This window comes from Girardinichthys multiradiatus, chromosome 8, assembly GCF_021462225.1.
Source record: "Girardinichthys multiradiatus isolate DD_20200921_A chromosome 8, DD_fGirMul_XY1, whole genome shotgun sequence".
In the NCBI taxonomy this organism is placed as follows: domain Eukaryota; kingdom Metazoa; phylum Chordata; class Actinopteri; order Cyprinodontiformes; family Goodeidae; genus Girardinichthys; species Girardinichthys multiradiatus.
In genome coordinates this window covers 39,813,914-39,829,070 of record NC_061801.1, presented here as the reverse complement: position 1 = coordinate 39,829,070, position 15,157 = coordinate 39,813,914, and the positions used below count along the sequence as shown (strand labels likewise).

The following is a 15,157-nucleotide window of genomic DNA, read 5'->3' as shown; positions in this document are numbered from 1 at the left end:
CAGGAGATTGTTGAGGCCTCCACCTGAGTCTTCTGGAGTTTCTGACAAAGAAAATCAGGTTGGATTGTATTAAATGTTCTGGAGAAATCAAAGAACATGATCCTCACAGTGCTGCTGGCTTTGTCCAGATGACAGTGGGTTTGTTGAAGCAGGTGTATGATGGCATCTTCATCTCCAACTCCACAGCGATAAGCAAACGTTACACTGTTTGTGGTTTAACCTTATAAGTAGAATCTTAAAATATAACGTACGTGATTATCGCAAACATAAGTTATTAATTGACTTTTCTCCGAACAGTCTGGATTCTCAAAATGTCTTCAAGCTATCCTTGAATGCAATTCTTGTTGGCATCAAATATAGCCAATCAGGTTCAACGCAGTAAACGTGACGTATATAGACTGACCAATCCGGTGCATCCAAAGGGGACCCCCCCCCCCCCCCGCCTCATGTGAAACTGCGGCTGGCTGATGCAAAGTTGCACGTTTGGAGCAGGAGACGTCACCGGTGTCCGCTTCTAACGGATAATTTAGATTTTTTTTTTATTAAACTGCCGATTTTCGTTCTCAACGAGCTGGCTTTAGACGTTAGCCGACATGGCGACGGAGATAACTAAGGGTGTGGACCAAGTGTCGGTCGGTAAGGAAGAAACTAGCCTGTCCAGAGGGAGCTAGCTAGCTAGCTAGCTAGCAGGGTCATGTGTGTGTCTGTCTGGATCAGTATAGCGGTGATAAAGGTGGTGAAACCCCCGCTTTATTATTCAGTGCTTCTCTAGATTGATCCATTTTACTCTCCCTCATCGTATTATTGTTCGCTTACAGGTTCAATAAAACCCGTAAAAAAGTCTGAAAGCTAATATTAGGCTAATTTGGGCTAAGGTAGCTGTCATTCTGCAGTGCGGACGTTAAAAGGATGAAATCTGAATATCGGCCTGTGTAGGAAACACCTTATTTAGCCAGGTTACTTGTATTAATCAAGTAAAAGAATAACCGTGATCTAATATGTGGAGTTTTAAGACATATGCTGTAAACTGAGGACTACAGCGGTTAAGAATATAAGAAATGTGATGCATTTCTGGCGTTTTTTCGTGTTGATTTTGATAATTACAAATGACCAATACACTTGAACCGTATTGACAGAAAGTTATGTGGAAGGAAAAAGTCCAGTAGAAAGGTTACCAAGCATCAGTGATAACTGCAGTGTTGAGAAGGTTGTGAAACAAAGCAGAAAATGAAGAAAGCACCAGATTAGCACCAAAGCTTATATCTATAACCTGAGATTGGATGGCCTGCATGTTTAAAAGTTTCCCTATTTTAACACACCTGATTTAAACGGATCATCAGTAGGAGTAGGGTCACCGACTGAAGTTTTTCCGTGTCATCTCTACATATTATGCCAGAGTTCTTCTGACCGTTCCTTCAGTCTCTCAGCAACCGGCACAGCTGAGCCAGGGTACAATCTGGAGGTGTGTGCACCTCTCCCCAGCTGGGAGCCCAGCACCTAACAATCTTAATCTACAGGTCCTTCTCAAAATATTAGCATATTGTGATAAAGTTCATTATTTTCCATAATGTCATGATGAAAATTAAACATTCATATATTTTAGATTCATTGCACACTAACTGAAATATTTCAGGTCTTTTATTGTCTTAATACGGATGATTTTGGCATACAGCTCATGAAAACCCAAAATTCCTATCTCACAAAATTAGCATATCATTAAAAGGGTCTCTAAACGAGCTATGAACCTAATCATCTGAATCAACGAGTTAACTCTAAACACCTGCAAAAGATTCCTGAGGCCTTTAAAACTCCCAGCCTGGTTCATCACTCAAAACCACAATCATGGGTAAGACTGCCGACCTGACTGCTGTCCAGAAGGCCACTATTGACACCCTCAAGCAAAAGGGTAAGACACAGAAAGAAATTTCTGAACGAATAGGCTGTTCCCAGAGTGCTGTATCAAGGCACCTCAATGGGAAGTCTGGGAAGGAAAAAGTGTGGCAGAAAACGCTGCACAACGAGAAGAGGTGACCGGACCCTGAGGAAGATTGTGGAGAAGGGCCGATTCCAGACCTTAGGGGACCTGCGGAAGCAGTGGACTGAGTCTGGAGTAGAAACATCCAGAGCCACCGTGCACAGGCGTGTGCAGGAAATGGGCTACAGGTGCCGCATTCCCCAGGTCAAGCCACTTTTGAACCAGAAACAGCAGCAGAAGCGCCTGACCTGGGCTACAGAGAAGCAGCACTGGACTGTTGCTCAGTGGTCCAAAGTACTTTTTTCGGATGAAATCAAATTCTGCATGTCATTCGGAAATCAAGGTGCCAGAGTCTGGAGGAAGACTGGGGAGAAGGAAATGCCAAAATGCCAGAAGTCCAGTGTCAAGTACCCACAGTCAGTGATGGTCTGGGGTGCCGTGTCAGCTGCTGGTGTTGGTCCACTGTGTTTTATCAAGGGCAGGGTCAATGCAGCTAGCTATCAGGAGATTTTGGAGCACGTCATGCTTCCATCTGCTGAAAAACTTTATGGAGATGAAGATTTCATTTTTCAGCACGACCTGGCACCTGCTCACAGTGCCAAAACCACTGGTAAATGGTTTACTGACCATGGTATCACTGTGCTCAATTGGCCTGCCAACTCTCCTGACCTGAACCCCATAGAGAATCTGTGGGATATTGTGAAGAGAACGTTGAGAGACTCAAGACCCAACACTCTGGATGAGCTAAAGGCCGCTATCGAAGCATCCTGGGCCTCCATAAGACCTCAGCAGTGCCACAGGCTGATTGCCACCATGCCACGCCGCATTGAAGCAGTCATTTCTGCAAAAGGATTCCCGACCAAGTATTGAGTGCATAACTGTACATGATTATTTGAAGGTTGACATTTTTTGTATTAAAAACACTTTTCTTTTATTGGTCGGATGAAATATGCTAATTTTGTGAGATAGGAATTTTGGGTTTTCATGAGCTGTATGCCAAAATCATCCGTATTAAGACAATAAAAGACCTGAAATATTTCAATTAGTGTGCAATGAATCTAAAATATATGAATGTTAAATTTTCATCATTACATTATGGAAAATAATGAACTTTATCACAATATGCTAATATTTTGAGAAGGACCTGTATAAGGGGGTCTAAATATTGCTCTGTATGCATTGGTGCAGATATCATGGACCGTTCTTTATCAATTGAGTTTTTTTTATTTAACTTGCTGATTAAGGAAAAAAAAGCTCCACCTGATTGATCCTCTATTAGTTCCTGCGATGGTGACATTTTCTCCTAGTTTCAGTAATTGTAGCTGTGACTTAACTTTAAGTTTTGCTGTTCTTTTTTATAACCTTGATTTATATTTATTGTGACGACTGAACAAAAACCAATATTCTGTGTTTCTGGCCACGAACTCAGTGCAGCCAAAGTTTGCATTCGTCAGGTAGGTTAGAGCTGTGAACACACTCCAAGGTGCTGTTTCAGTCACAGAGGAGAAGGCGTTATAATGTCCTGCTGCAATGTTGCATCAGGCGGCAACATTTTACAAGCTGCTTTCTTTCACTTTCAGTTTTACTGACCTGAGTTTCAGGAACTGGAGAGTCTGATCCAGTGGATTCAGGGAATCTCTTCATATCTAATAGAAACAGATTCTGGTTAAAAAGAGGCGTTTTTCTAAAAGTGTTCTCCAACTATACAGATGATCAGTTAAAATGTGTTGTTGGGCTATAATTGGGAGGTCAGTCTGTGAAAACTTGACCAACTCATTCTGGTGATCTCAGTCCAAAGTATTAGTCAGTAGGAGCATTTCAGACATAAACAGGTGGTCTGATCTTCAAGGAAGAGCCAAGCAGAGAAAATACAATGTTAAACTGCAATATTAAGTCAATAAATGGGTCAAATATGTTCTGTTTGTTGTGGTGTTTGGAGCATCCACTTAAAGCAGAAACTTCATTCAAAAATGACCTAAAAATCAGTGGAGCAAGTGGTTTTATCCTGGGAAAGGGTTTCGCTTTAAAATGGAAAAAGTGCTGGAACCTTAATCTGGGCTCAGTAAAATGTGGAGGCCCGATGTGACCTCCTGGTCTCCTGCAGACCCACAATGTTAAAAATAATCCAATAATTTCCATTTTATGTGAGTGTCATCAGGGTGTTTATCTGTTTCAGCAGTAGGGAAATTACCTTCCACCATCCGCCTCGTTCAGGCTTATGATTCAGACTCATTTCAACATTTCAGAGTCAGCTGCCCAAATGTTTCCCACAGAATCCCTGGGTTCTCATGTCTTCTATCACTGCAGTAAATGTTCCTAACTCAGGTGTCCTCACTGCTGTGTTGTTTCATTTTTCAGGTGAGCTGTACGTCTCTGACAAAAGTGGCAGTGACCAGGATGGAGACGGGTCGGAGGACAAACCCTTCAAAACTCCCCTCGAGGCAAGTTTTCCTCGTGTCAAGATGCTGCTTGGATCAGTACCAGCAATGAAACCATTTCCAGATTTGATCAAAGAACAAAACAATGAGAAAAACAGTGGCAGGCTTTAAAATTCAATAAAACACACACAACATGCAGCTTTTCAGACTTTGATTGTTTTTACAAGATGGAGAACAGGTTGCACCCTGTAGTGTCAACTTCATTTACTTTATTTTATGCTTGTAATGAAATATATTTGATTATTATTGTAAACACACTTAGAATAGCTGATGGGTCTCCTGTTTGAGGGACATTTGTGTTTCAGTTTATGTAGATGATAGTTAAACAGATGCTGCCATAGAAACTGAATTAAGTTGAAAATATTATAATAGTGATTGAAATTGTTTATTAGAGAAATAATATTTGGTCCGTATCGCAGAGCTGTAGCGTCAACGTTTTGTTTCTTTTTACTCTTTGAAGTCACTTCATTTCGTTTCTGATCCAAACCTCTCAGGCTCTGCGGTCTGCTGGGAAGGAGCCGTTCCCGACCATCTACGTGGAGTCTCAGAAGGAGGGAGAGGTGAGGTCTTCATCGTAGAGAAACGTCACATTACACACTGACCCCACTGTTAAAATGTCGTCTTATATAAATGGAACTTCTATTGCAGTATCATAATCTCACAGGCAGCAGTTTGTTGGAAACACTCCATCTCCTCCTGAGGTTGGAGTGTAGAGAAAGGAGGATCTCCAGATGGTCCAGAGTCCTTGGTCCTCTCTGATGTTCTCTTCAGCTCAGCCCACAGCTTTCTGTAGGTTCTAGGTATGAGATGGTCATGGCAGGAGGTTGATCTTGTGTCTGATGAACCATTGCTGTGTTGATGTATCCAGATGTTTGGATCATTTTCCCATGATCCATTCTTGGTACCTCATGACGCCGTTCACTCTAACACTGTTTCCAGGGCCCACAACATCACAGGGCCTCCACCATACTTAACAGTGGGCATGAGGGGCTTTCCCACATATTCATCCTGTGTTTCAGAGCAGACCCACCTGGACTGTTTGTTGCTGGAAAAGCTCACAGTTCCAGTTAAAGTCCCACCAGAGTTTAGGAAACTCCACCTGTTTATGTTTGTGATGGTGGGACAGAGAAAGCTTTTTGCTGGCATCACTCCCATACATTCAGTCAGTATCTAGATGGCATCTAATGGTTGTCATGGAGACTTGGTGACCCCAAGGGGCCGCTTTTTTTATTTTTATTTTTTAAACTTCCCGTAGCCGCCTTCTCGCTGTGTGCAGTGGAGAGGTGAACTCGCTGCAGCCTCGTTTGTCACAGCTCTGACTGCAGATGTAAACATTCCCTGATTTCTGAAGATCAACACACATCTGCCTTACTTGTCTTTCCCATTTTGAGTGGCAAAGAGCGATCATTTCACGTGTTAATCGCAGTGTATCCAAATAAAAGGTTGGAGTTTTCTAAGCGTGAGATTGGGCTGTTGCAATAAAAGATACATTTCTTTTTTAGGGGGCACAATAAATGTGAGGCGTTTAATAAACTTTAGTAAAAATCTCTGGATTTTCCTGTTTGTTTTCTTGTCTTTAGCGCTGGGCGGTGATCTCAAAGACCCAGATGAAGAATGCTAAGAAGGCCTTCAACCGCGAGCAGATGAAGAACGACGGCAAAGAGAAAAAAGAGGTTTGGTGCTCAGTTTTTACTCGACGTCGCGGCTTCCAGTCCGTTTAATAAATCCTAGCTGAAAATGAACCACCAGGTGGCGACTGTTCCTTTATATTTGTTGTGCAGGCTGAGGACAACGAGAGGAGGGAGAAGAACATGGAGGAAGCCAAGAAGATCGTGATTGAGAATGATCCGAGCCTACCTGAGGCTGAGGCGGTCAGTCTTTAACCGTTCCTTCTGTTTTCATGAGCTAAAGGTTGTGTGTGCATGCCTGGGATTTTTTTTAAATGCAGCTTCAGGTTTTTAGATTTTACATTGTTTTATGCAGAGTAATGAATCACAAGGAGCTTTCTTGGCTTAAAGTTAGTAAAATTACCAGTTTTCACCAGATTTACTCCCTTAAATGATTAACCAGGCCCCCCATCAGCTGACCATCTAATCTAACCTCCAAAGAAAAGCTGCAGCTGTCATCATGTTGCATTAAAACAGCCTCATATGCATGACACTGCTGCTGGTTCATCAAGAACTTCAAGCTAGGAGGTTCAGCTGCAGAGTAGAAGGCTTCAGGACATCCAGGAGAGTCCCCTGAAGCTTAGCACCTTCTTTGACAGACTTCTGTGGCCACCAGTGCAGCGATTGTGGCAACGATTACAGCAAAGAAGCCACTGGTGTCCAGGAAAACCATCAAGGACTGACTGAAATTCAGCAGGAAGTGGAAAGGTGGGGAGCAGAAGACTGGTGCGGAAAAGCAGAGAGCTGCCGTGAGTCCTGTGTGGTTCCAGCAGTGAAGCATCCTGATACAATCAGTGTGCTGAGTTGATTCTCCTCCAAAGGAGTAGGCTTCCAGACCATTCTGCCCAACAACACTTTCACGAATAAAGAGTGAGATTAAAATGTCCTCCAAGAACAACTTTTTTCCCCCAAATATTCAGAAGAAAATCCAGGACCAGTGAAGATCTGTGGATCTTCCAGCATGAAGGATAAAACCTGGTTTAAATGTTTAACAGGCGGAGCTTAATGGTACGATGAAACTGTTTTTTTCCAGGTGAAAATCCATAAGCTGGAGGCCAAGCGAGGTCAGAGGGTGAAAGTGTTCGGCTGGGTTCACCGCCTGAGGAGGCAGGGTGAGAAGAACAGCAGAATGAAACAAGCTATGTGAGTTTCCTGAGCTGCACTGAACATTTCTGTTCTCTGCAGGAAAGAACCTGATGTTTATCGTGCTGCGAGATGGAACTGGTTTCCTCCAGAGTGTCCTGTCTGATAAACTGGTACATTTTCAGTTTTATGGCACTTTTTCACTCAGGCTCAGTCAAAAAATGTCAGAAGAAAACTTTTAGACCTTCAGACAACCCACAAGACTTTTGATGAAGACTTCTGTAGAAGATCACAAGTCCTGCTCCTTCTGTCCAAAGCTTTTCTTTATACTAAGACTTGAATATGTTCTCCCATGTTTAGTGTCAGTGCTACAACGGGCTGGTGTTGTCCACAGAGAGCACTGTAGCTCTGTACGGGACCATCACTCCGGTTCCTGACGGGAAACAGGTAAACGCATCAAACACACCTTCTGCAAAGAGCAAACCCTGCTGGATTTTTGTTTAAGGAAAAAAAAGTAAAGTTAATAAAAAACTTCATTTTTTGTATTACAAAATGAATAAAAATAATTAAATGTAAAAATTAGACGATAGGTAGAAGTAGTTAAACATATTAAGCTTTTCTCCCAGGCCCCCGGTGGCCACGAGTTGCACTGCGACTTCTGGGAGCTGGTCGGGTTAGCTCCTGCAGGCGGCGCCGACAACCTGCTGAACGAAGAGTCTGATGTGGACGTCCAGCTGAACAATCGGCACATGATGATCCGAGGGGAGAACATTTCCAAGATCCTGCGGGTGAGATCGACAGTTACCCAGTGCTTCAGGGACCATTTCTTCAGCTGCGGATATTACGAGGTGACGCACAGCAACACAAAGGATGCTCAAGTGTCTTAAAATATGTTTTAACTTCACTGTGTAAAATTACGCACTTGTGTTTTTCTGGGGCATTTGGGATTTATTTCTGGAACGTTGGATTCTTTACTTTTTTCATTTAGCTTTATTTGTAGCATTAATTAGCCCCATTTAAAAACCTATGGAAGAAAATACTGGATCACAAAATGTAGATAAATATAAATTACCTTTTTAAAAAGAGACCAATATTAATTGCAGTAACAAACATACCGCAGCGTAAGGGTATTGCTAGTTAGAAAGGAAACCGTGTAGCCTGTAGCACAGAGTGCCTCAATTTCATTAACTATTCAGCCTGTTGGACACGTAGCTTCTTGGCTAAAAAGTTAATTCAATTCAAAAATACTTTATTAATCCCAAAGGGAAATTAAATGTTGTTATAGCTCATATTATGAAGGTTTCCTCAAAGAGTCGTTGTAGATGCTGATGGCTGTGGGCAGGAAGGATCTCCTGTAGCGCTCCGTCTTACAGCAGATCTGAAGAAGCCTCTGACTGAAGACACTCTGTTGTTGTAGGACAGTCTCATGAAGAGGATGCTCAGGGTTCTCCATAATGTTCTTCATTTTATGAAGAATCCATCTTTCCACAATGATCTCCAGAGGTTCCAGAGGAGTCCCCAGAACAGAACCAGCCTTTTTTATCAGCTTGTTGAGCTTTTTTAAGTCCCTGGTTCTGATGCTGCTTCCCCAGCAGATGATGGAGAATAGATCACACTTTCCACAACAGACTTATAGAAGATCTGCAGCATCTTGCTGCAAACACCAAAGGACCTAAGCTTCCTCAAGAAGTACAGTCTGCTCTGTCCCTTCTTGTAGATGGCTTCACAGTTGCATCTCCACTCTAGTCTGTTGTCCAGGTGAACACCGAGGTATTTATACTCCTCCACCACCTCCACTTCTTCTCCCATGATAGAAAGTTTTTGACTTATTCCTGTTTCTCTTAAAATCTACAATCATCTCCTTTGTTTTATTCACGTTCAAAATGAGATGATTGTTTCCACACCAGGTGGTCCACCACCTTCCAGTACTCATCTTCTTCTCCATCTCTGATCCACCCCACGACTGCAGAATCATCCGAGTATTTCTGCAGATGACAGGAGTCTGTCTTGTACTGGAAGTCTGAGGTGTACAGAGGGAAAAGGAATGGTGAGAGTACCGTCCCCTGTGGTGCTCCTGTGCTGCTGACTACCTGGTTAGACTCACAACCCTTCAGTTTCACAAACTGTGGTCTGTTTGTCAGGTAGTCTTTGATCCAGGAGATTGTTGAGGCCTCCACCTGAGTCTTCTGGAGTTTCTGACAAAGCAAATCAGGTTGGATTGTATTAAATGTTCTGGAGAAATCAAAGAACATGAGGAGGTAGGCAAAGGGAGCATCAGCATCTTGTGATTCTCCCTCTCTGAAGGTTCTTTTTTTCTTGTTAAGCAGGTCCTTCAGGTCACTGGTGATCCAAGGTTTGTTGTTGGGGAAGCATCTCACGGTTCTGGTGGGGATGATGTTATCCTCACAGAAGTTTATATAGTCGGTTACACACTCAGTCATGGCATTGATGTCCTCACCATGTGGGTGGCACAGTGCGTCCCAGTCTGTAGCCTCAAAGCAACCTTGCAGGACTTCTTCAGCTTCCTGTGACCATTTTCTCACAGTCCTCTTTATTACAGGTTGCCTCTGAACAAGGGGCTTATATTTCAAGCAGAGAAAAACCAGATTGTGATCTAATTTGCCTAGAGGAGGTCTTGCTGTAGAGATGTATGAGTCCTTGATATTTGCATTAGACAAATCCAATGTTTTTTTTTCTCTGGTAAAGCAGCTGACAAACTGTTGAAACGTTGGAAGTGTAGCAGAGAGTGAAAAATGGTTAAAATCACCAGAAATTGCCACAAATCACCCAAGTCAAATTGGATAATCAGCTTGCAGACTAGGTTGCTGAAATACTATCACACCATTCTTCCCTGTTAGCTAAATAGCTCTTAAGCTAAGTAGTAGTTGACAGGCTAAGTAGAAGAAATGCAGCTAGCATATCAGCTAAGCCCATTATGTAGGTAGCCCAAAACCTAAATAGCTAAAATGTTAGCACATCTACAAAACCTATTAGCTAACTAGTTCACAAGCTAAGTAGTTCATTACAAGTAGCTAAACTGCTAAATATTGGATTAGGTAAGTAGTTCACATATGAAGTAACATGAATGCTAGTTAGCACATGAGCTAAGAGCTCCACAAACTATTTGGATAGATTGCTAAGTAGTGTATTAGGCCTAATAAATAAGCTCACAAGCTAAGCAGTTAACTAGCTAATTGCTAAATGGGCTATTGAGAAATTTATTTACTAATGAGCTAGTTACTGTCTGATTGACACGCATTAGATGCACCATATACTGTAGATAATATATAAGACTTGTTCTTTATCAGAACATTTCTAAATGGTTTCTTAACAATAATTGTCGGTAACCTTAAATCCCTATTTTAAAACCCAAAATGATACAATTCTGACTAATTTAGTGTTTCCTGAAATAATATGAAGTCCAGCCAGCATCAGGAAACATCTTGTCAGACCTCTACATATCTTTACATTTTCAGATCACCCCTCCCACGCTGGTGCAGACTCAGGTGGAGGGCGGCTCCACACTGTTTAACCTCAACTACTTTGGTGAGCAGGCCTACCTGACCCAGTCCTCCCAACTCTACCTGGAGACCTGCCTACCTGCCCTGGGCGACACCTTCTGCATCGCCCAATCTTACCGAGCTGAGCAGTCCCGAACCCGCAGACATCTGTCCGAGTGAGTCTGCCGCCCAACGCAGATGTAGGGTTACAGTAGTGAACAGGAGGTGAAACCACTGGGTCACCCTTTAGTTTAAGAGTCCAACATCAGGGTTAAGACCCTCATAAAGTCTGGGAAGGGACAGCTTTAGGCCTCGTCAGAGGAAAGCCAGTCTGCTTAAACCTTTTCTGTTAACATCTCTGTACTCAGGTATACTCACATCGAGGCCGAGTGTCCCTTCATCACATTTGAGGACATGCTGACCAGACTAGAGGACCTGATCTGTGATGTGGTGGATCGGGTTCTCAAATCTCCTGCTGCTGACCTGCTCTACGACATCAACCCAGTAAGAGTCAGAAGATTAAAATGTTACTAATTTAATGGTACTGTTCTGGAGGCCTTTGGTAATGTTGGTGCTCTTACTTCCAGGACTTCAAACCTCCAAAGAGACCTTTCAAGAGGATGAACTACACTGAGGCCATTGAGTGGCTTAAAGAACACGATGTCAAGAAGGACGACGGGACCTACTACGAGTTTGGAGAGGTGACGAGTAAACTCAACACATTCTGACTGAAAGTCTTCATGGATTTTTAGGTTTGAGATCTGCACACCAAGGCGCCGACAGTCAGCGGTCAGTGATGTTATAGCATCACTGACCGCTGACTGTAAATGATCCTTGGTATTAAGTTTTTCCATCCACCTCTTTGTTTACAGCTGACACATTTAGTAACATTCCTCCTTGCAGGCCTGGTTACCTAGTATAAAGCTTCATAATAAAACCAACATATGGGGGGGGGAGGGGGTCTGTGGAGTAAAATCTATCCACGTATTTTGCAGGGATGATTTGGGGATTAAAGAGTTTGCAGTTTTGCGTTAGATTAGATTTTTGTTCCAACATTTCAAGGTCTGGACTGTAGATATCAGACGTACCAGCAGGGGGTGCTATTGTCAGTAAATCTGTTTATGATCTTCCTGGCCAGTAAAAAGAATCTTTTCCATTTCTTTAGCTAACAGTCAACATTCAATCACTGTTTTAATGGAAGTGGTGCAGTTCTTCCCTTTGGACCAAACATGGCTGTGTTGCAGGTTCTGGTTTTTAGGGGTAACAGAACTGGAACCAGTTTGGCGGAACAGAACAACAGTGACTGCGTTTTTAACGAGAGCTCAGATCTGTCTTAGCTTTAGGTTTAGCATAAACTTGTGGTTCTGAACTTCTCTCAGGACATCCCTGAAGCTCCGGAGAGGCTGATGACCGACTCCATCGATGAGACCATCCTGCTCTGTCGTTTCCCCGCTGAGATCAAATCCTTCTACATGCAGCGCTGCCAAGAGGACCGCCGCCTCACCGAGTCGGTAAGAAAACGGAAATGTTGGCACGTTAGACTCCTGAAGCTGGAGTTTATTTCCAGGAAAAGAAAGGTTAAAGTAAAAAGACGGATTAGCAAACCAACCTGCTGAACGAAGGAGACATAACTGCCAGGTTCCAGTACCAAAGTCCACTTTTCCAGCTCTTTTCTTTGCAGACTGCTTTGTGAGGGAACCTCAGTGGACATAAAATGTCTCCACAGCACCGGTAAAATGCCTGGTCCTGATTTTAAAACATTGAGACCAGGATACGTTGTTTCAGAGCTTTTCTTCTCTGTTCGTCCTGGAAGTTTGAACCAAAAAACGGACAAAGAGGTCCAGATGTGAAAAAAATAAACCTGCTGTGACCCGGTTGCACAAGTGTTCAAACCCAGTGAACCTTAAACTAAAGGCCCATAAATGTGCTACAGGAACAGAAATCTGCCCCCCCCCCATCTGGAATGATGCATTTTCTCAAGTTTTATTGAAAGTCCAGGTTTAAAAGCAGATGTGTTGATTATAAACAACCATAATAATTTTATTGGACTAACGGTGTTCGTTTCTCCCCTGCCACTCATCTCCAGGTGGACGTGTTGATGCCAAACGTCGGGGAGATCGTTGGAGGGTCGATGCGTATCTGGGACTCCGATGAGCTTCTAGAGGGATACAAGAGGGAGGGAATCGACCCGGCTCCATACTACTGGTACACAGATCAGGTAATGGGGAGCTTGGCTGCCTCTGTGGTGTGGGTTTGATTTTTGTATTTTTTTTCCCTGCCTGTTTAACCCTGTTTTCCGGCGTGTAACAGAGGAAGTACGGCACGTGTCCGCATGGAGGCTACGGTCTGGGCCTGGACCGCTTCCTCACCTGGCTGCTGAACAGACACCACATCCGGGACGTCTGCCTGTACCCACGCTTCATCCAGCGCTGCCGGCCCTGAACGCAACCAGCACAGCTCAAACGTCTGGATCACAGCAGGCAGTGGCAGCGCCCCCTAGAGCTAATATGTGTCGCTGCATATTAAACCAATAGAATTCCTAGTTTTCATCTCTCACCGGGTCAAAGTGAAACTCTGAGGGCCTTACAGTGAACACCACAGGTTCCTCAGTCAGTCAGGCGCTCAGTAGCAGATTATTTTACCAGGAATATTCCGTCTCTCACAATAAAATGAATTGAATGTGGATTTACATGACTTCACTGTTCAGGTTTACAGGATAATTATGGTTCAATGTTGGTTTTATTCACCAAAATATGAAGGTTGATACGTAGCAGAGAAGGAAAGTGTTTTATCTGCTGAGAAATCAAAGCTCCAGAAACCAGTTTTCCTTCTTTAAGATGCAAGACAAATAACCTGGGATTATTACTGACTGACTGTCACAAAGTTTATTTCCAGCAGACAGTTTAATGCTTTTTGCAGCATTTTGTGACTGAAACCCGTACAGAACCCAGAGGTAGAGGGAAAGTTCTGGTCTAACTGGTTCGTTGTCTCATTCTGCATCTTCACCTCATCCTGCTGAAACTGCTCTGAAATAAAATGTGATTTAACCAGGAGGCTGTTGGACGTCTCTTCTCTGTAAGATCTCAGCATCTTTAGCCTAAAACGCTTCAGATTATCACTTTATTTTATATTTGTCCTTTCAAAATAAATCTGTATTAAATGAAGGGAAAAAATTTTTTATTTTGTAATCCTAAATTTTTCTTTCACTGTGTTAATATTATTGTGACGTTCCAGAAGTTTAACATTAGAGCAAATAAAAGTATTTCAAGTTTGGTAGCTTTCTGACCTGAAGCTTAAGGGATTTATGCAGAGAAAATGTTAATCTGAAAAGTTTTCAAAGTATTTTTTATGTACCGGTAAATGAAAATTGATGTCCTCTATGGCTTAAGAGGATATAGTAGAGAAACTACCTCCTTATGACAAGGCAAACAGGTTCTCAGAAGGATGTGCCACAGCTCGTTAAAGCAGTGTTTATAAGTATTCACACCCAGGGTTTAATACTTTGAAGCACCGTGGCCAGGAGTCACAACCTCTGGACTTCTTTGGTTCATCTCTACAAGCTTGGATCACTTGTTTGGGTATTTTCTCCCATTCTTCCCAGCAGATCCTCTTAAGCTCACTTGGTTTGGATGGTCAGCTGCATTCAGGTCCTTCCAGAGATGTTCAGGTGGACTTCAGTCTCTGCTCCGCCTGGACCAATCAGGGGCGTTCAGACTCCTGAAGCCACTCCTTTGGTTATCTTGGCTGTGTTCTTTGGCTCCATGTGTTGGAAGATGAATCATCACCGTAGTTTCAAAGCACAAGAAAAACATTCCCACAGCATGATGCCACCACCACTATGTTTCAAATGAGGGATGGTAAGCAGCCAGTCTTTATTTCTAAAGCACTAAAGAATGTAGCACACAGTGCTTTACAGAAATCATGAAAACTAAAAGACACACAAGGACTCCAGGTGATAACCTGCAGACATGGAAATGTCTGTGGCCACAAATGAAGAGCTATCGTAGCTACAACTATATGCGATGAGGAAACACTGGAGATATGCACAGAATTAAAGATAAAAGAATATGATAAACAGCAAAAGTAATAACATTTGGGGTGTTTACATCTAATAACCTGGTAAGAAAAAAATAGACAAATACATAAAAATAAATTAGAATGAAAACTATCAGCTAATATCTAAAGGAAATAGAATAAATATAAAAAATAAAAGCAGATAAAATATAAAACTTTCAAGAAAAAAGTCAAACTTGTTCAAAATTATATGAAAAATAATGTTGAATAAAGTTAATTAAACACTTAGATGTACAGACGTGTCCTGACTTTAAAATAAACTGAACAGCTTCTGTTTTTCTCCATTCGTGATGCTTGGAGTTCAGAACAAAAAGTTCTTTCAGGGTTTTATTGGACCAGCTAATTCTGTTCCTCCTAGTCTGCCCGTCTCGAAGGTGTTTTGGTAAACATTTCATCTAAGGTGTTCACTTTCAGTGAGGA

General features: G+C 42.5%; 1 protein-coding gene across 1 annotated transcript; it reads left to right on the top strand.

Annotated features, from left to right (window-relative positions):
- The first annotated feature begins 444 nt into the window (after window positions 1–444).
- On the top strand, window positions 445–13,716 carry nars1 (asparaginyl-tRNA synthetase 1). Its single transcript, XM_047373640.1, has 15 exons — window positions 445–636; window positions 4,334–4,416; window positions 4,908–4,973; window positions 5,994–6,086; window positions 6,195–6,284; window positions 7,114–7,192; window positions 7,266–7,336; window positions 7,524–7,610; window positions 7,790–8,011; window positions 10,640–10,839; window positions 11,032–11,167; window positions 11,251–11,364; window positions 12,043–12,174; window positions 12,750–12,881; window positions 12,974–13,716. The coding sequence occupies exons 1-15, from the start codon at window positions 594–596 to the stop codon at window positions 13,103–13,105; spliced, it is 1,680 nt and encodes a 559-aa protein (XP_047229596.1). The 5' UTR covers window positions 445–593; the 3' UTR covers window positions 13,106–13,716.
- The last annotated feature ends 1,441 nt before the right edge of the window (window positions 13,717–15,157 follow it).

Coding starts and splice junctions, on each gene's coding strand:
- nars1 (XM_047373640.1), top strand. CDS start 594: ATGGCGACGGAGATAACTAAGGGTGTGGACCAAGTGTCGGTCG. Junction 6,087..6,194: donor ACGGCAAAGAGAAAAAAGAG/GTTTGGTGCTCA, acceptor TTTGTTGTGCAG/GCTGAGGACAACGAGAGGAG. Junction 11,168..11,250: donor TGCTCTACGACATCAACCCA/GTAAGAGTCAGA, acceptor TCTTACTTCCAG/GACTTCAAACCTCCAAAGAG.